Source organism: Brachionichthys hirsutus, unplaced genomic scaffold, assembly GCF_040956055.1.
Source record: "Brachionichthys hirsutus isolate HB-005 unplaced genomic scaffold, CSIRO-AGI_Bhir_v1 contig_955, whole genome shotgun sequence".
Taxonomy (NCBI): Eukaryota; Metazoa; Chordata; class Actinopteri; order Lophiiformes; family Brachionichthyidae; genus Brachionichthys; species Brachionichthys hirsutus.
The window spans coordinates 168-21,995 of record NW_027180373.1 but is presented as its reverse complement, the minus strand read 5'-3'; the positions used below and the strand labels follow the sequence as shown (position 1 = coordinate 21,995).

The 21,828-nt window shown below is 40.0% G+C and overlaps 1 protein-coding gene across 1 annotated transcript; it reads right to left on the bottom strand.

The window, feature by feature from the left end:
- Positions 1-268: 268 nt before the first annotated feature.
- Positions 269-21,140, bottom strand: plch1 (phospholipase C, eta 1). Its single transcript, XM_068757788.1, has 22 exons — positions 20,993-21,140; positions 20,226-20,469; positions 20,014-20,143; positions 18,822-18,992; positions 18,326-18,419; positions 16,365-16,568; positions 15,706-15,826; positions 14,437-14,608; positions 13,720-13,827; positions 11,515-11,670; positions 10,781-10,843; positions 9,093-9,187; positions 7,893-7,990; positions 7,630-7,809; positions 6,806-6,913; positions 5,824-5,948; positions 5,606-5,690; positions 5,275-5,421; positions 4,789-4,868; positions 4,595-4,654; positions 3,707-4,094; positions 269-2,937 (listed from the first exon to the last, which is right to left on the bottom strand). The coding sequence occupies exons 1-22, from the start codon at positions 21,126-21,128 to the stop codon at positions 269-271; spliced, it is 5,634 nt and encodes a 1,877-aa protein (XP_068613889.1). The 5' UTR covers positions 21,129-21,140.
- Between the last annotated feature and the right edge of the window lie 688 nt (positions 21,141-21,828).

The following is a 21,828-nucleotide window of genomic DNA, read 5'->3' as shown; positions in this document are numbered from 1 at the left end:
AGGAACATACATGACAAGTGTTCATACAATCAGTCTCTGAGGGGAACATTTACACATTCAGCAGACAAAAGACAAAACGTTACCCATTTATTTAACTGTTAATAGGAACCTACAGGTCAATGAACATGGGAACAAACAGTGACTCATATTTAAGTATGTATGTATGTATATGTATGTATGTATACAAGTATTTATCTACTGGCTTTTGGTGTGCCATTATCATGAATCACTGCTTGACTATAAATCTTATCGTAGGTTATGTTCAGAGCTACAGCCTGAGCAGAAAGTAGACTTCAGGCTCGGATGCAGCGTGGTTGGAGTCAACAGGCGGAACAGACTCATCTGTAAAATACTGATCTCCGTACTGAGCCAAAGTCTGATAAGGAAATGATGTACATGCTCCTTCGGGGAGTCCTCTGTCTTCCAGCTGACCAAAGTAACCTGCTATGTAAGAACCAGTTGAGTGTCTGTTTGCTGGTGGTTTCTGAGAAACAGATTTATTCCTCAGTACTACTCCACCAGTGCTGGTTGTGCTATTGAAGACCACTCCTGCTCGAGACTTGAGAGAGTCTTGTTGCCTTTCACGGGCGCGGCTGTTGATGTGACGTACTCTGCTTTGGCTCCGAGAGGATAGGCGACGGGTCAGGAGTGGAGGAGTATCCTCCAAATCGCTGGGAACAATAGAACCCACGCTTGTTTCCTGGGGCTGTGGTGGTGGGGATTTTGCTTCCTGATACAACTGAAGAGGCTGCGAACTATCTTTGTCGCTATGTTCCCCCTCCAGACTGACAAGTTTACGCAGCTGTTCTGTAAGTGGATCACAAGCCAGGGATTGGAAAGTTACCTCACCAGTGGTGCCAATCCTCTTTTGCGTCCTCATATGTGGAGTGATGAAACTGCGACTAATGATGTTGTATTTGCTCTGGAAGTTGCATGATATGTCTTCAGAGGTTAGATCTCCCAGGGACTTGGACTTACAAGGGACGGGGGCTGAGTTGTCGAGCAGCGGATTTGCTGGCAAAATACCTTTATTAGAGTGCAGTAAAACTCTCGATTCAGACTGTAACCAGTGCCTTGTATTATTAAGGTTGGTCTTTTTGGTCCAAGAATGCTTTGGGTTGTTTGACTGTGATTGGATTTGGTAGTCTAGCTGAGTGTTTTCATAAGCTGAAGGCTCTAACTGTGAGGCAAGGCCGGCCTTGTTCAAGTGGTTGGACGCTGCGTCACAGTCTGAAGAAGAACATGGGCCTCTGTCGTTGTAGATGTTTATAGATCCAGCAGATTGAGCAGGGAGACTTTCAGAATTTAAGAAACCACTGTGAAAGGATCTTACTGGTTCCCTGACCTGTTTACCTTGAAATGATGTGTTTTGAATCTGGCTGTTATTATAGGTTCTCTGCTGTGAGCAGGGCCTGCTGATGTCTCTGTTGTTATACACCTCAAAACTGCGCTCAAGACCTGAGCAGCTTTTCTGATGAGACGTGGCAGAGTTACGGAGTCTCGAGTTTGAGGGTCTGAGTAGCGATGAAGGTTGGAAGTTGTTCCAGTTTTGGGGATGACTAGAGACCTGATGATAATTTGTAGATACTTCATGAGATGCATGTGACTGATACTGCTGGCCATGGTCACAGTATGACAAAGGCTGTTTTTGTTGGAAGTATTTGGGAGTGGAGTGATTTTGGTAAATGGCTTCTTGATTTGTTGGATTTACAATCTTCTCCCATTGGTTGAGATGTCTCTGTGAGGGGAGCATCATCTCAGAGGGATCCTCATCCACATTTATCTCCACTCCAAAAGCATCATGAGGAAAGTGGAAACAGCAAGCGCTTACAGAGGAGCCCACGTGAATTTTAGAAGCATCCTGTTCTATCACTCGTACAGGTGCTGGGGGATCATAAACTTCCTCATATACACTCTCCTCAGGTTCCTCAGTGTCTTCACTCCTGTCTCTCCATTTGTGCATATCAGCCCAGCTCACATTGTGCCCTTTAACAAAAACCTGATCTGCATTTGCTGGAGAGGACCCCAAGTTGTTAGAGGGTGTGTTCACTACAGGGTTCGACTGAACCTGTACTGTCTGTTTCTTGAGACTATAAACTGATATAGGCAACAGCATCTCCTCGTCTAAAATGGTGTAGATCTCCTCACTGTCAGCAGTTTCTGGGCCAGACAGGAGAGGAAGCGCAGTCTCATCAGCTTTGGAAAAGATTTCATGGTTTATAGGATTTGTTTTATGAACTACCTTTTGAGGACTTATTGGGTCTCCCTTGTTAGAAGATGCGGTTTTGGTCTTGTGAGAAGTACATGAATCTTGCAGTGCTTCAGAAGTGGTAGAATTTAGGTGTGATTGACGGAAAGGGGTATGATCATGAGATAAGAATGTGAATTCATGTAAATCAGTGGTGACTTCAAACTGACTAATCAGCGCAGAAACAGAGCCACACGTGTCTTGCTCATTGCTTGAGGACACTGCGTCAATGAGTCTGGAGATGGTGCTGTCATGCAACGAACAAGGACTCTTCAGATCACAATCCATATTAGCAGGGGAAAGAGGGCCCGTGGAGGAGGGAGCCCAGGAAGATGAAGAGGCCGAAGGCGCATTTGTGAACTTTGTGCTGTTTGATGGCGTTTCTGGTTTCACTGGTCTCATTTGGCCGTTTGTAGAAGGCGAGATATAACAATTTCCTGTCTTTGTGGAGACAATCTTTAATTTGTTGACTTCATTGTTTTCTGACTGAGAATTGGCATGATCCTCTTCTTTGCTTACTTCTCGTCCTCCACCAATAACAAGATAAGAAGTCTCCTCTGATTGGTCAGTCTCTTTATTTCTGTTGATATATTTCTTTGAGGGGGTAGAGAGATTTGGTTCAGTACAAAACGATGATTTGATGAAAGGGTCGAAGGAGGAAGACCTCGGCCTGCTGAATGGGTAAGCTCCTGTGGGCACAGATAATAATAAAAGAATTGTTAAAGAACTTAAAAAAGAAAGGAAATGTTGTAACTGTTTTTACTAGATTTACATATAGATTTACATATAGAACATCAACCAACGTTTAAATGACAACAATTAACACGTCAGTTATCAATACACAGACAAATGGATCACCAAGTTCAATTGTGAAAGGGATGCTGGAAAATGACGCACAGACGTTTTAGAAAAGCAAGACTTTATGTTTGTGCACATTGGATTTGGAAAAAGATAGTCAAATGGGATTGGATTGATCAGATGGGATAATACAACACAGCAATACGTTTTTCAGACCACTTTCAGACAAAATACACTGGATGGACGATATACTGGCATGTTTAGAACGATGCAACCTTCAGACAATAGGTATTTTAGATTACCTGCAGGAATATCCTAGTCAGTTTTCTATTTTTAAAGAAGCACAACAGATGAAGATGGGACAGAAAAGGAATGTTAAGGTATCATGAAGAAGAGACAGTGAGTCCGTTCTGATACTTGTATCAGGACGAGTAAAACAAAAGAGAAAGATTAGTCACATTAATCAGCGCAATAATCTTGGAAAGAGAATCATAGCAAAATGCACCTTTAAGAAATACAGTCTTTAAGAGTATTTAATCACAAGAAAGTAGTACATTTGTTATACGGATAAAATTAGTTGCTTGGTATTGTGGATGTAACAGGGATGTAATTGTTTGATTCCAAAATGAATCCAATTCGGATAGAATGAAAAATACTCACCAATGACTGTGTTGGCATCCATACCAAGTTGTTTCTTGTCTGGGGAGCAGAGGGATAGCTGCCCTTGCAGAAGCCTGTCTAAGGGCATGGAGATAGGTCTGTGGGTGAGAGGGGCTCGGGGCTGGAGGTGCTTCTCCACCCTTTGTTCCTTCCCTGACATGCCATCACCTCCTGTTCCTGCATCTGCATCATTCCTTTGGTCTGATATTGAAGCCACTGACTCTGATAATGCCATCTTGGTCTTCTTCCGTCCCTTTGCTGGAGCACTGGCTGTGCGTCGCAGGAGCTGAACACTGGTGGAACGTTTCTGAAGGCCACTGGAGTTTGTATCCACAGAGGATTTGGAGGAACGATTGAAAAAACCCCGAATACCTCGCAGCTGTTGACCCTGCGGTAAGAAGGACCAGATGGGAACAAAAAGGGAAAATAGATATTTAAAAAAGAAAGAGTGCTTGTTAGAAGTGCAGGGATTTTTCACGTACAGATAAAATTACTTTTACGGGCAGGTTAAAGTGTTCATTTTTCTGACAACAATGATAAGACACTGTATGTCATGCATTCAACGTTAATGAAATTTGCTGCAACTTGTAATTTGACATGCTTTTATACACTTTCCCTATAGATGGCACCCATAATCCTTAAATTAGCATGACAAAGACGATGCAAGAAGCTGTTGTGAAATATCATACATACTTACACAGCATATTGTTCCATCTTTGTTTACAATGAAGCAGTTGACAAAAAGTGACCTCATAAAGAAACTCTATGACTTTTTGTTTTGTCAAGCACAAACAAGTAACTGAAGATGAAGCTGAACACACCCTGCACTTTTGGATCATGCATTACTGATTCATGCATCCCCACACAGACCCTAGGACGTCGGGATACCTTGTTAGATCCTAGAAAGTGCATTATGGTAAAGCTGGGATTCAGGACTAGAGGACTCCACTAGAAGGACAAAGGAGTGAAGGATCATAGCTAATTCTGATTTTTCCCATCTACCGCCAAAATATAATCTCACTTGACACGAGACGCTAACAATGGAAATGCTACAACCAAAGAATGGACTAGACAGCTCTTACCTTTCCATAGACATCATGCACTGACACGTGGACAAAGATGGAAGCCTCAGTTAACCCCTCCAGGTAAACATGTCTGTAACCTGTTGTTAGAGAAAGTATATGAGTGACAGAGTGAGTGATAGAGCGATTCAAAGAAAGACAACAGCTCTGTCATCAGACTGACGGCTGTGACGGAGTTCCCTCGGGAGAGGGCAACAACAAAAATAACTTGACAAGCCACAGGTCCTTTTCCATGCAACTCAAACAAATCATGTTTAACTAGACACAAGACAAATGCACCCTCTGGCCAGAGCGCTGCAAAAGCCATGAAGGAAATTATGTGTTGAAGTGTCACTGAATCTCTGTATTTGAGTTAAATACAAGAACTGGTATTTTATTTTAAACTTGCACTGACAAACTGTGCCTGCTTGAAAATTCCCGTAATTCAAAAGAAAACAGCTCTTTTCGTCATATGGAACTGAAAATATTGTGGTGTCCATCACAAACCAGGCATCAGGCTGCTGAAGGAAACAGTCCTTTGACCAATAAAGTCCCGTCCAATTGGGTCATGGTCCCAGACAAGGAAGCGCACCAAAACCACCTCAGCCATATGAAGTGTAAAGGACAGCGTCTCTTCCCACACAGGATTAAAACCTGATGAAAACACACACACACACATATGCTGATCATAATTTATATGTAATTATATAAGGTAACAATAAGAAAAGAAAAGCTGGAGTAGTCAAATTAATCCGTTTTACAGGATAACTCCCGTTTATTGATTAAGGGATTCAGTCAGTGGTTTGACATTATGTCCAATAGATGTATGCATTCTAACCATTGTCATCAACAACCCGCGTCTGTTCCTTGCAACAGTCGACTGGAAGACCGATGATCTCCACTTCGACAAATGGATCAATGATCTGACGGAGAGAGAAGGCAATAAAATTTATTAACATTTTTTTTTACCTTTGTAAAGCATTTATAATAGTGCAAGTGTGAATGTTTGAGAGAGAGAAAGAGCGAGAGAGAGAGAGAGAGATGGCGTGTGTTGACCTCTCCACGATCTCCCAGCATTGAGTCGGGAGGTTTAGGCAACTGTTGTCCACTGATGATTTTGAGACTGAGCTGTTTCTTTGGGTATGCTGGAAGAGGGTCATCACTGAAGGGGTTAAAGGAGCCTGGAAGGAGTGAAAGAGAGTACCGGTAGCTTTGAATGTTGTCGGCACTCGTTCCTAAATCTGTTCTGCTCTGAATGTTCAGCTTGTTTCTGTATATTTATATACAAAGTGAGCAACAGATCCAAACACATTTCAGCATATCATATCAAAAACAGCAATACTTTCAAAACTAATATGATTTATAAAAATAAAGCTACACTTCTCCCTCCCTCATTAAACACGTAAGTGTATTCTGGGCATTCTATGTGTTTAACAGAGCACAAGATGCCTCCTATGTCAAGTATGTCAGAATGATAGTTCAAAAATGTTTTCTTCATACTTAGAATGAGCTGAATAAAGAACCAAGACTGGTTTACAAGACTATTTGTGATTGTTGAAAAAATTGAGATACAAAAGAAACATTATTTATTTTGCCTTTCGTTTAGGGTTTAATTCATGTTTCAATTTAAAAGTCACTCTTGATATTTACGCCATGCTTTCTCACTAAACAAGGATATCAAATATTGTATTTAATACAAGGCAGCAGCGGAAAACTTATTTCATCAAAATTTGTGTTTGCTCACCAGTAAAATCTATTTAAATACACATAAGCCCATTTGTCTTCAGGGCCTTGACACAATGAGATGCAGCCAATTCCATTATCTTGCATGACAACAACATTAAATTATTTCTTTCTTTCAGCTTAAGACATACCTGTGCTGTCTCTAAGTATAATTAAGGTCTTTTTTTAATAACTTCTTAAATCCATTTATCAGAATAAATACTTTCATATTGCATGTATGATGTTTCTATGAGCAAACATTTGTGGGTATACATTTGAGCTTGTGTGTGTCTTTGCACTCTATTCTTTGTAGTACCTTTACACATGGGAGGGGGCTTGAGGACGTAACCAATACCTCCATTGACCATGAACTTGGCTCTGTTAAGCTGCATCATCCTGCCCTCTGTCTGGTAATTCAGAGCAACTTAAAAAGAAAAAAGGAGAACATATAAACTTTATTTAATTCCTAGAAAAAGTATTTATATATACATATATATATAATATTTACAGTAAATGATTGAACCTTGACTTTCCGAAACGATCTCAACCTATTCTCAAACTTTAAATGGGTAAGAAGCCCGGCTCGCTGGCTTGGAGCCCGGGCGTGGAATGCGAGCCGCCTAGTGGGCCAATTTTGGTAAGCAGAACTGGCGCTGCGGGATGAGCTCAAAACAGAGCTGCACAAATGGAATAAATCACATCAACTCCATAGTCAGTATAGCCCGATCAATAATACTTATACTTTTGTAGCTCAGATTTTTCAATGTCTGCAGTAAGATATTTGAGATATTCTACAAATATGTTGTCACCAAAGTACTTTTCATCACGATCCTCTAAAATAACCATGATGTAGCTGCATCTCCATAAATAAACACCCACATTAAATATAGTATGCTAATGCCTATAGTGCAGTGCATCCACACACACACACACACACACATGCATACAAAAACAAGTATTGTACAGCTGGGATGCAGTTCACCATTAGCTATGGTTAGCTTCTATGCAAATGGCCACTGGCAAATTGCTTGATGACAGACATGTAAACGTGCAAGGGTACAGGGTACTGATGGGTAATAACTATTGGGTCAAGGACCTCCACAAGGGTCAAAGGTTTGGAGTGACAAGCAACTGTCTTACCCAATTGACAGCCCACGTTCCAGTAATACTGAGGGTTAAAATTGGACGAGTCAATGCGGTAGGCTGAGGGGTAAATCCGTGACAGCTGCCTTTGGTTAAAAGCCTGGAACGGTTCGGCTCTGTGACTGACCAGAGATTGGGCTCTGGTCTCACTGAATGACAGAACATCAACCAGAGTGCCTGAAGAGAAACACGAGTCAGACATGAAGCTATTGCACCTATTTGTTTGTAAGTGAGAGGGCGTCATACTGTTGGGTGTTTACCTTCATTCAAACATTCCTGTGAGGCAACTGAATTGGTGAACACCACCAGGTTTGACAGATCTCTGCTCAATTTCATCGTCTTCCTCTTCCTTCCACCTCTAAAATGATTGGCAAATGACAGAAGACAATTGCAGAACAAGAGAGAGGGAAGTGTGTAAGATCAGGTAAAGACATCACACAGGCAAAGCACGGAATATTACAATAGTGCCACAGGCTTAGCAGGCAAGAGAAGATTTTCCTCAGTGAGGCAGGTTGCAAACTGCCGGAAAGATCATCATCCCAAAAAAAGAAAACTAGAAAAGCACTCAGAGAGCGCAGACGTCCACCAATTAGCTCATTCCTGTTCATGAAGCACACAAAAATGGGCAGATACAAAAACAAATGAACCTGCTTTCCACAGCAAATCATCTTGACAAACCAAATACTGGCACTAGGGAGGGCTTTTTTGTTTGTTTGTTTGCTTGCTTGTTTGTTTGTGTGTTTGTTTTAAATTGTGTGTTTGTTTACTGGTTTGTTTGGAGAGTGAAGACAAGGGTGCTGCAATCTTCAGCATCTTCACTAGATGTCACTAAATCCTAAACACTGAACCTTCAAGCAGCATGTAAATCAGTTGAAATATTCTCTGTCAACTACATTAAATGTTGTTTACATGTTCAAATGAATTGACTTACTGAAATATATGTAATAATTGTGGATATAGATGCATACTAAATAAATGATCAAACAGTACTACCAGAGGAGAGGAATTAGAGTTACCAAACATACAAGCGTTTATTCCTGTGTGGTTAATATAGTCACTAAATAAATTATATTATTCCTCTTCTACCACTTGAATGTAAAAGCAAACCTGTAAAACGTGAATTTTATAGTATACAATAAACAGCAAGCTTAAGGAACAAAATGTAATTCATCCTTGGAGTTCTGTCTTTGGTCTCTAAAACTTCACAGTCACTTAGAAAATTATAATTGGTGAGAAACTAGTTTGTGTGTGTGTGTGTGTGTGGGGGGGGGGGGGGGGGGGGGGGGCTGTAGACTAATGGGCTTGAATTTCATTCTTTCATTCTTTTCCCCATAAAAAAGATGAAATGATTGCACAAGGAGCTTTGGTGCAACTCATGCCCTGGATTATTTTGTGCCTCCAGCAAATGCCGCCCAATAATGTAGATTATCAGAATTGTGGTGAGGCAGTACAAAGGTTACCTGTTGAACTGTCCTCCGGCTTCTTTCCCAGACTTCTCCAGGTCATCCTCCTCCTTGTCCACACTTTGGCATGTGAGCCTGGATTTGGAGTGCCTCTGGGCCACAGGAATATGCAAAAAGCAAAAATGAGAGCCTGTTGTTGAAACGTGTAGAAGATAAACCATATGATACCACACACACTTTAAGAGTTCCTTAAAAGGAAAGGCTGGTTGATTATATGCCAGTGTCATGTGTGTGTGTGCTGTTTTTGTAGTACTATTTTGAGTGTTTGTGCATGATGGTGGGTGTTCTAGGTGTAGCACATGTAATTATACCAAGTGAGTATTTGGTGATGTGTGCATTTGTTTCTGAGAGAAGCCACATTTATGGCTAAAGTGGAGTTACAAAGAGAATGATTATTTCAGTAATTACATGGTTTAGGACGTTTTCCAGGATATTCCATGTGCCCATGCATGTGCACACACACACACACACACCTACACACACATTGGAGGATGCATAATATGGAGAGAGGTAGGCATTAGAGAAAGAGGAGATGTGAGTGGGTAAACATAGGGGGACGTAGAGGAAGGAATTCACTGTAGGAAATAGCCAGCCTGAAAGAAATGAATTGATAGAGGGAAACTGGAACGATTATAACCACAGAGACACACTGATGCCTTCGTTTATTTCATACTGCAAAATGAATGTCCCAAACTGCTGGAAGTCAAAGACACACAGCACCTTAACAAGTATCAAAAAACCAGATTTAGATCTACACATTTCTCAGATATGGATAACATATGTGTTCACTGCACTGAGCTGTAGTGTGGAATAAAACTTTTAATTATAATATAAATAATGATTTTATGGGCATCTTCTATGCAGCATATAGAAATCAACAAGCTTTATTGCCTGATTTAAATATTTGATTAAAAAATAATTTCAAGAGACTTATCACACTTTAAATCTTTAAACAATACAATATTGGCAAATTAGTCCTCATCCTCTGTTTCATTTTAAAAATGTAGTGACCTTTAATCAGTAAATAGATCAACAGATATGACACATCTATTTGTCCTGTTGATGCTTGAATGAAACATGAATATATTTGCAAGTTAAATGAAGAAGAAGAAGAAGAAGAAACAGCATCGCTGAGCATAAAGACTCAACTCAAGTAAATAGCTAACTGTCTATATGTCTAAAGGTAGTACAGTCTAATCTGTTTCTGTGTACTGCTTCTTCCAAATTCAACTGTAAAACCATCTCGACGCCACCTATAGGATAGGTCAGTGGTCCTCCATCAAAAGGACTTGTAAATATTAAATATCATGTAATGTAATTAATATCATGTAAATAAACATGAGGGAAAACCTGACCCTCTGCTTTTTCCTTATGTTTTGCAGTGTTTCCCGCTCCTGACCCTTACAATGATGCTGCAGCAATTGTAATTTATCAATTTTTTTCATTAAGAAGAATACTGTTTTAAGGTGATGTGTTTACGAATAGAAATGACAAGCTAAATGTAAGAAATAGATAGTTAAAAATGTTTTACTATACATGGAAGAAAAGTGACAATTGTATGTGGTATAAAGAAGCAAAATATTTCATTACCAACTAACCTCAAGCCAAATTTATTCTAATTTTCCATTTCAGTCCAATCAATTAGGCAAATAAAAAGTATCCCCACTTCTCCTGATGCTCCTCACCTTCTGCTTTAGCGTTGTGATGAAGGATCTACTCTGAGATTTCTTCAAAACCCCTCTGGAGTTCTAGAGAGAGAAGGAGAATTCAGAGATTATAAATGTATTTTTATATGTGCGGACTGTGGGAATCTTAAATCCTTATTAGTCCTCAGAACATCGTATAAAAATAAAGCTCGGAATCCAGAGGGTCAGCCACTAAAGCAAAGCACAGCTGAGGAAGAAAGAAAAGACAAGACAATTAGCAGTGGAAAAAATGGGAGGGAGAGACAAAAACAAAAACCTTTACTGGTCCATTGAGTTGAAGGGAATCGCCAACAAAGCAGAAGTAAAAAAAAAAAAAAGGAATAGGAAAGCCTGATGCACAACACCCACTTCATAAAATGGCTGTCAGGAAACTGAAGCTGCTATAAATAGCACAGGAGACAAGCAGGAAAATTAAATATTAAGTAACACTGCAGATATTTAGTTTCTCAACACTTCACATCGACCACAGACTGGAAGAGTTGCTGGTTGCATGTCCATTTTTATGCGATCAGCATTTGACCTGTGAATGTTTGCAGTAACTAGTCTGCTCCCTCATTTTCTCCAAATCCCACTGTGACTAATGCCATGGCTGTCGTGTTATTCGACGTAACTCACACAGGTTACACCACAATGGCCTACTTTTACCCCCCCTCATCTGTTTAAGTGTATTATTCTTCTCATTATGCTGCTTTGCACATTGCGTCGGCTGGTACCTGCCGTAGGTTCTTCTGAAGGCCCTGATGCGTAGCCCGGAGCAGAGCTCGAATGCTGAAACTGTCACTGTCTTCCTTGTCTCCAATCCGAGACTCCTTTATCAGAGAATCCAACTTCTTTCGGATGTGAGACTCCACCTGGTGATGACCGTTGCCCTGTGTAAAAACAGAGAGGGATTATTCAGGCAGGGAAGGAGAAAGACACTTTCAATAAAAGTGCGAGGACTTGTATGTGGACAGGGGATGATGAAGGGTTGTGCTATCTTGGAGTAAATACATGCATTCTCACTAATCAAAGCACCTTAAACCAAGCAAGTCAGTATCAATTAACGTTTTGGCAACAGAACCAGAGTCAGACCTGCAGCCTTATATCAACAAGAACTACATTTATGTAAAGCAGTAGTTTAGGCGTGCAGGCACAGATTCCGATTTGTTCATTTTTAACAGGGGGGTGGCCAAATGAGAGCAGCCTACAAGCTGACGTAAATTTAAAAAAAGCCCCTTTTAAAAGCACTAAATGTTGTTTTCTGCATAAAACACAACAATCTTACAAAAAGTGACATGTTTGCCATATCACAATTCCAAATCACTCTCCAGGTGCTCAAACACCTCAATGGTTAACTGTTACCACTTCAATCAGGAAGTAAGCACCATAAAAAAGACCACAGGTAATGCAGACAATTTGATGCAGACAATCAAATCAAGTGTTCCATTGTAGTATGGGACAACGTGAGCTTTCATCATGCAGCCCCAGTCCAAATCTGCATCGCTGACCACCCACTATTTCTTGTGCAATACCTTCCACCTAACTCACCATTTCTGAACTCCATGGAAGAGTTCTTGTCGACATGGTGGTGGAAGGTAGGCCTATATGACCAGCAGCCATTTGGTGCCGGATATAAAAAAGGCATGGCATGAATTTCAGGCACTTAAGGTACTTCTTCAATGTCTGGCAAGGGAAGATATTGCCTGTGATGTGGATGAGGAGTTGTGGCAATACCCAGCTTTGTGTCAAGATGCTGCCGAATGATTTTTCATGCATTTATTTAATATATTTTTTTAATGCACATTTTTTCATCATTTTCTTTTTCAGTTTACCTTTTTTTGCGAGGACACGGTCTATATGTACTATTATTGTAATGTTAATTTGGTCACTGCTGGGAAAGCACTCTGTCTAAATAAGCTCAGTGGAAACCTGCCATCACCCTTCTGAAACTGCAATAATCATCCAAAGTGGCATCTGCAGCCTCATGCCTCCAGCTAAATTTGGAAGAATTATGCCATATTCGGTTACACAACTGAACCATCTGGACTCTTCTCCATGTTTTAATTGTGGTGAGGAGGACCCTGGCAATATTTTATCATATAATAAACAAACAGGATTAAAAGTTGTATTTAATAAAGTACATCAGCCAGTCAGCCTAAACAAGCAGCTGTGATTTAAGATCCTTTCTATACTTGCAACTTGATTTCCATAGCTGCACCATTAAGCATTGATTGTTCCACAACATTATTGCAATAATGATCAGTAATACTTTGCAAGTACCAACATTACAGCCTCATTCCTGAAGTCATTAGCATTGAGGGCAATATCATGAGGCTCCCATTATCAAACAGATGTTTGTGGTCCCTGTCAGTGGTCCCTGCCTGTTCTAACTGTGATGTATTGTTTTCTGAATATAATGTTGTTGTTGCCTTATTTTACATGAATTGATGATGGAAACGGGGGGGAAAGACACAGAATTGCATCCCAGACTGACATATGAATTGCAATAACAGTAAAATAATTACTAAAAACAAATAATTAAATGTATGTTTGGCTTTCAAATGAAAAGGTAGAGATAAACATGCAGAGAATTCCATGTTAAGTGTTTTCATTGACAAAAATATTTTAATTTATTGGATGATACATTGTATTACTTAAAATTATTCTTAGTGCTGTCCTGGTGTCAATATAAATTTAGAAAAACAAAAAATAAAGGCCCTGAGAGTTTCTTGAGGTGAATGTTATCAGATCTGGTTTGTCTTAGTTGAAAGGAAAATCAAAAATTCACTTATTTCTAAACATAAAATAAATTTAGCACAGATTGGAACCGCAGGTCTTAGGGCGACATTAAGATTTTATTTTATAAAAATAGTTTGCAATTTCATGTCCGTGCATTTTAGCATTAACATAACATCCATAGTAACATTTCTTCATCTTACATTGCTGCTCTTAAACTTGAAGTCATCCTCAATTTCATCAGCGCTGTCATCATCAGACACCTCGCCTTCCTCGGCATCCGCAGAAAGATAGGCAGGCAGACGCTTCCCCTGCACAAAGAGATGGCCGAAAGCAAGATGAGAGCAGAGTCACAAACTCCATCTTATGTAAAGCACAAATGCTTTTATTTATGTAGGCGTAAGCCCACACATGCTGTACAAAACAAAGAGCACAGTAGAACGCATGTTTCCCTCAGACATGCGCTGTACAAAAAATGTATGTAGTAAAATTCCCACAAAGGGGGCCCGACTGTTCCACGCCCAAAATAATACAATATTCTACTAAACAACTAAAATAAATAAACAGTTTGCCAGCCCCGTCTGAGCCATCGGGCTGCGTTTGTTTGTATGAATCCCTGTATTTCTGAGTGTGTTCTCTGCGTTTAATCCAGTGACCTAGTTTAATCCTCTCTTTCTCTTCATCCTTCTTTTGATCTGTTTACGGTTATTAATTAGCTGCCTTGAGGAACCCCTCCCACTCCCTATCCTCAGAACAGCAGCTCACGTGAAGTATATTTTGGATAGATATTAAGCTTTCTACTTTCTTCCTTGAAATACAAGGAAGTGAAACTGTCTGGTGCGGGTTGATTTACAAGTGAATTAAATGGGTGATATTTACGTAAAATTTAAAAAGAATTAGTCGGGTCATGTGTTTCTTACTTTGATGAGTATCTTGCCCTGCAGGCTGTGAGGACTGGGAAGAGTTTTGGAGTCTCCACTCAGGACATTTCTAACATCCAGTTTGTCTCCAAAGATTTCTCGCAGGTACTGAGAGATCTTCTTCTGCTGCTGAATGCTACAGTGGTTCTCTACGGACAGGATTACTGGGTACCTGAAAGAAAAGAAAAGAGCCTTCAAAATACATTTTCTGCTTTCTCCAATTTGTAATAAAACTAAAACTAAAACCCATTTGTTTGTATTTATGTTTTGGTTTTATCAGACTTCTCTTTTATGACTTTGATCAGGTTTTATCCTGTTTAACATAAGTTTTAAATGTAGAACTTGTTATTCGTGAGTTTTGTCCTAATATGAATTTTAGGAGAAAACAGTTTGACACTTTAGAAAATCCCCTTGTTATTTTCCTAGCTCAGAATTTGATGAGCTGATTGATATCTCTCTTATCTGTTTTGTTCCCTTTGTAGAAAAACAATCATGTGTGACTTTGTGGTTTATGCTGAGCTGAGATTACAAGAGTCTCAAGCTTCTGCTTGACTCTGACAGACAGATATCAGGTTTATATTTGAGGTCACATTATGACCAACTATAAGCATATTTACCAAAACGCTACTAATTAAAAAAAAATGTTAGATTATCTGTAAAAAAAATAAATATTGAAAGCAATGCTGAAAAAATCAAGAAAGACTATATGCATGATCTTCCTATTTTTAGAGAAAATTTAAGAAGTTCATTGCCAAATGTTTATACGCCTTACAATAATTCCGATCTATTCTCATACTCTCCGTACCATTAAATCAATTAACGGCGTTAAAATGCAGGCACTGCAATTATAAAGCTTTCCAATAGAAACTGGGCCAATATGGCAGCAGGAAGCAGAGTCGGCCGCCACTTCTTTTAGGTATATGGTTGGACCGAGTAGACAAAAAAAGAGCAACTCCTCGGGGAGCCAGAAGAAACACTGCTAAGCAGATGGCTCAATAATGGGCGCTAATTACTGCCAGGAATCACAGAGTTCTGTGAAAAACACAAACCTGGCTGAGTCAGTGCTGTAACTTTCTTGTTAAAGCTTGCAGATAAACCTTACACATCATTTTATTAAGCATCCAGAAATTATATTTCAATAGTTATATGCTTTCCAGAAAGGAAAGTGAAATACATTTTTGTATTTGAAGCCATTTCCTGCCAGTACAATACCTATAGGACAGAGGCAATGTCAGAACCATTTGGATGCTACGAGGAGCTTTGACTCACTGGTTATTTATGAAGGCATGTTTATTGATGGTCTCTATGACAAACTTGAAAGGTATCTTAGAAGTCAAAGTGTAGCCATGCTGAACCATCGGCTCGCCATCAGGACCATCCCAACAGTCCACTGTAGGGGGAAAAAAATAAACGGGAGACGTGATGCATGATTTAAACACTGCTTCAGCTTTCAATACAGGTTCATTTATTTGGGATTAATGTCACAGCTCTTATGCAGAACTGTTTCACATTTTGAGTATTTGGTGGAATTATTCTGGGTGTGAATAAAAGGTTTGTTCAAGCATTAATAAGTTCAAGATTGCGCTCCATCGTAGGGGATTTCTTCCAGCGTTGCTACAACTGAGAGGTCTGTTTTAAATGTTATCAAACATAAACACAGCAAAATGGACACTGGCATTTTAACATTGAATGCAAATTAAATAATGTTCCAATTGCTTCAGTATAACAGCCATTATGATCTTGAAAATGTGATGTTTTATTCCACTTTCGCTCAAAATAAATATCCATGGAATAAGGCAAAAGTGAAACTGACCTTTTAGGAACTCGTGATGACCAGTTGGATAAACTACACTAAAATCATGTATGTTAAACTTAACACATAGTCAGACAAGCATAGTGTAGCATCCGTATTTAATGTGTACACTTACCTTCTACGCAGCGGCAGCCAGACTGCAGCACCCAGGCATACATGTCGGTTTTGGAGTGGGAGAGCAGTTGGTCTCCAGTCAGGTATGTGTTGTGAGAGGAGGCTATGAAGTAGTTACACAGAGGCTGCTCCATGTCTTGATTCACCTCATTGTGCAAAGGGTTGAAGATGTCACATGATGGACTGCGCATGAAGTTTGTAAATCCTGTTGAGAAATACAAATGTAAAATGGAAGGTTATTTCAAATCTTCAGTTGTAAACAGCACTACTACTACTGCTACTACTAAGTACTGCTACTAGTACTGTAGTGGTGTTATTTTGTGATGAACACTGCATTCTGTCAGGATTTTGCTTAAAGTCTAAATTAAGATTTGTCCCTTTTTGAAAATACATTCAAAGATGGCCTGACTTCAGTTGCTGAGGTGTCAGTTGTTCTGCTCCATATGCTGTAATAATATATATTACCTGTGCAGCATGTAGACATGCAATGTCAAAGTCATGGCATCACTGCTAAATTAGTAGAACACTGTATGACAAGAATCATATATAATGCACTGCATACTATAACCATGTAGATACAAAAGACCAAACAGGCTACTATAGGTTAGAACTCATTACATGGTGAGATGTGCATGTGAATCTGTTTGTACAGTTCTGTCGCATCGCTGTACAACACGGTGAAACGTGTGCATTTCTGGCCCCGCAGACTGGCCTGATCAGTCAGACACACAGCCTTCATGCCTCTAAACGCAAGATTCGTCTCACCCCTCCTCGCTTTCTCATTTAGTCTTTCCATACTCACTGCTCTCATTTCAGTTATATTCCCACTGCCCTCATTCTGACTTCCTCTATAATCATCACTCCTTTTTCCCTAAACTCAACCTTCTCACATAAAGAATGCCTGATCCAAAAACAAAATCCAAAACGTTCATGGTTGTCTTTTCAACCAATTAATGTATTTAACATTTTACCATTAAGAGTAAAAACAATGGTTGTTTTAACCATTTTTTACAATTGTCTTTCATTTGAAATCAAAATCTATGAATGTACACGTGTGTGTACCGGTATTTGTTTTTGCCTCTATTAGACAGAGTTTGTGAGATTGTGACAGGAAATAGGGAGACAGAATTGGTGTGTGACATAAGGCAATGGGTCATGAATCGAGGCCACAGGCACCTCGGAGTCTATCAATGTGAGACAACGGCCTACAATGTTGACAGCACACAAAGATTACACATTTGTGTTCATTCAGTCCTGAGCAGCGAGTGAAATCGCGGGAAAATTCACCCACTCTGAAAGCCATTTCTGAAATAACAGGTCTCTTCTGCTACCACTTTCTCATTATCTATTGAACGATCATGATGTATAAATCACTCAGAACAGAGTGTCCATTATTCATGTGGATTCTGGCTTGCACCCACCACACTTACTAACCCACTGCATACCCAACGGTCTGAATTATCTGGCAATGGGTCGCCTACTTTTAAAGTGGTAGCGTGATCTCAGGGTGGGACCGTGACAAAGTGCTTCCTTTCTGTGTTTTTCATAATAAAATATAGGCAATGAAAAAGCGCCTGCAACATCAGCATTCAACATAGGGAGCTCCAGCCCGTCCAGAAATGGTTTCATCCAGTGTGCTAGATGAAGGTACTGTATACAATTCTGTATTTTGCATATCATTTATCATTAAGTGTTTACAATGTCTAATAATCAAACCAATCTTTTATTCGACGCTTAACGAATGAGAACTCTAAAGGGTATAAACTAATACTTCCTGCTCTTGATATCTGTTCTTTAGAGGACAAGAGACAAACTAACAAATTAATCATGTTGTTTGCAATGTCAGCTACAAGGAGGGATAAGATCTGAGCTCAAGATGAAAAGACGGGCAGGGGGGGTGGGGTGAAAATAGAAGTATTATGAAAGAGGAAATAAATAAAATAGAGGAAAGAAGAAAGCTACCTTCAATTCCCATGACGCCTCTTTGTTTATTCTCATCAGACACTTCGAACTTGTTGATGATTTCTGCAATATACTCTGGAGTCACATCGGTCATCTATTAAAAAAGAAGATGGTTTTTAGCGTATACACTGTTTATTCCTTTCGAGACTAGACAATAGCAAATATATTCTGGAATAAAGGTTAAGTGAAGTTTGGATGATTTCCAATTTCTATAAAACATTTATGTTGCCATTATTTTAATCAGAATACTTCCATAATACCAATGCACCATTTTAAACAAGCAGCATATTCTGAGAAGTACATCTCATCCGCGTAGTGCAGTGTGTCAGAAAAGCGCACCCCTGAGACCAAAACCATGTTAGAAGAGAGAGACAAGCTTAGCGTAGCAGACGCCTCTGGGCAGACAGCTGAGACAGAGGGAGTAACCTGTGCTGTGTTAAACATCACCAGCTGAGCATATTAGTGGCTCTCATTTAAAAGACGTGGGACGCCTAACCTTCTGCTCATCGTGCAGGAAGTTGGCCAGCTCCTCCGCTGTCAGATGGTCCTTCCTGTCACTGTACGCCATCATCAGCAGGAATAGGTCCCGCCTCAGAGACATCATCTTATAGAATACAGAGAACTCCTCGTACGTCAGGGAGCCCTGCTGGTCATCTGTGTCTGCTTCCTGTAAGTGGAAAACATATCATCTTTGTAATAAATTGTGCTCAATCCAACATCCGCCATTTTTACTTTGAAAAAGAACATCTGACTCTGATGACATGGAAGAAAACAGCTTGTAGTTTTTGCTTGAGAAGTCCTGGAAGAAAATAAATCTCAACAATCTTCCCCATAGGGTTCCATTATAAATGGCATTTGGCAATACTTAACCTAATCCAGATAATATATATATAGTTTATTTTAGCAGCTGAGACGTTATTCCAGCATAATTGACATTTTCTCTGAGCTTAATTTATTTGGAGGCTCGACTGTTTGTCCCCTCATTCCGTGAGCCGCACTAATAGCTGTTTATGGGATAGGCCAGATCAATCATCAAACATAATTCAGTCTGATCATCAGGCTGTAACATACGGTGCAAAAGCTTTACTCAATTCATGTGGTCAGATTTTTTTTTCCTCCATCAAATCATCATTTGTTTTCACACTAATGCAAATTCACAAACAAGCCGACACTGTTCCAGTCTACATGACAAACACATTCCCTCTGCAGGCAGTACGTTCCCTCCCTGACTTCACAACTAACTTCATATTGCCTGAGGACACACACACACAGCTTGCTGCTTGTTCAATGCTGTCGCCACACTCAACTTGTGGGGGCCTAGAATCTTATACCTTAATCTCACAGGGGTCCATTCGGCCCTAAATAATAATCTAATAATGCCAGCTAATGCCTCCTTAACGCCCCCGTAATGAGCTCACAATGTGTACTGGGGACTCAGTCATAAAGACAATCTGCACACAACACTTATACACACTGGTGGGCATAATGAAAAGCGCTCTCACTTTTAGTAAACTACTCTATTTCATCTTTTTCCTCTAAAAGTGTCTCTCTCCAGCATTGTAATATTCAACTATTTCCTTCATGCTTATTTAATTTACACAAATTCAAATTAACATGAAAAAATGCAGCAGCAATGCAATGTCAGTGAACCAACATATTTATGCAAGATGTGGATCCCATGTTCCAACCTGAAACATCTGCTTGACCTTCCGGCGTGGTAGGTTGACGTTCAGTTTGTGCAGCAGTTGGTAGATCTCGTCAATGTTCAGGAACCCATCTCCATTTTTATCTGCCTCCTCGAAAGTCTGCTTCAGCCACGTCTCACACACATTAAGGGAAAATCATGAATTTGAGCTCAATATAATACTACATTTAATGCATCTTTATGTTTAAAGGATATTGGTCGTGTGTACGCTGCCGTTTAGCCAGGGAATCCTCATCGCTGATGCCAGCCATCAGGTACCGAAGACCAGTTATCCAGGTTCTGGCTTCTTCTTTGTTTGATGTCACCAGGTCAAGGGACTCCATGTGGTTTCCATGGTACACTGTGAAACAGCAGGCCGGGTCGAAGCTGCCGTCTGCATGGCGATGGAAGATGTCCGACTGACCACCCTCTGTCACTTTGTACAGTGAATCGATGGTAACTGACAGAGCCAGCAGTGAGACGGGGAATAAATGACAGTTTGATTATTAGTGTAATGTTTTTGGATAGCATTTGCTAAAATCTTCAATGGCTTGGTCATCTGATCCTGTTTAATTTTGTCACAGTCAAAAGTGCGAAACAATATTGTTGTAAAAACAAATATGGACTAACAGCTGCTTCATCCTTCAGTTCTACATGACAATTGTGTAACAACCGAAAAAAATGAAACAGAAAGAACAAATATTCACAACGTTTTGAGAAATAAAATGATGTATGCTCTTCACTTTTTGATTTTTGATTGGAGGATAAACTTGGTAATCAATTTATTTATTTATTTTATCACGGAACAGAATCTCGCTCCAGGAATTTAACAAAAAAAGGCCTTTTAATACATAAAATGTACCACCAGGAAAGAGGCTATGCTTTCATCGAGGTCTGTCTGTCTGTACGAGAATATGTGATCCGTGTTCTAGTATTAAATGGTACATGTGTGGTTGCACGTATGTGAGTCAAAGCATACTCACTCTTGGCCTTCTCACTCTTGCGTGAGGGCCTCCAGCGAATGCAGGAGCGATGCTCATCCAGGTAGAAGAGTCTCACTAGCCCTTTGGATGCCGCCTTCAGCTTTACCATCTGTGTGCCGGACTGCATTACACTCATGCATCGCTCCACTACAGAGGAGAAACAGCAAACACACAAAAACTGAGGTCAGCGGAGCACTGAATAAAGACACAAAGGGAACAGGTGCCTGGCTTCATTCGTCTTCTCTCAGGAAGGAGCCAGGGAAAGAGTCACAGTGTCAAACAATTAGGATCGCAGCCAGCAACTGGCATGGGTCAAAGTCAAAACTGCAACAGAGATGCTACTGTGTGAACACACAGGGCTGCTTCTCTGTCATCGCCCGGAAAGCAATGGAGAAAGGGAGGAAAGGGAGAGCTTATGAGAGGAGACAGAGTTAATGTGTGTCCCTCTGTGAGCGTTTTACAGCGAGGTCTGCAGGCGGTTGCAGAAGAATCATCTGCATCATGCACAGGAAAGAAAATATTCAGCATAAATTTGTTATTCTATATTAAGAAAACTAAAGCTCAACCTCACTTGACAAGTAAAATAAGCAAAGAAAGAAAAGGGAGGTGTAATAAAAGGTGTAAATTGTTGCAGCAGTGGATAATGAGCATGTGTTCCACAAGAAGCAAAGGTTAAAGAGAAACAAGAATTTTCAAAAGACTTATCAAGCGACTGATTGAACTGAACTTCAGAACTGGATGTAGCACTCGTCCAGCACTTGAGCCATTCTACATTGGATTAAAAAAGGATGAACAGATGCAAATTTAGAATTCAGGCTCTAGTTTTTTATTTATTT

Coding starts and splice junctions, on each gene's coding strand:
- plch1 (XM_068757788.1), bottom strand. CDS start 21,128: ATGAGTGTAATGCAGTCCGGCACACAGATGGTAAAGCTGAAGGCGGCA. Junction 18,993..20,013: donor AGGTCAAGCAGATGTTTCAG/GTTGGAACATGG, acceptor TTCCACTTACAG/GAAGCAGACACAGATGACCA. Junction 14,609..15,705: donor CATGCCTTCATAAATAACCA/GTGAGTCAAAGC, acceptor CTTTTCTTTCAG/GTACCCAGTAATCCTGTCCG.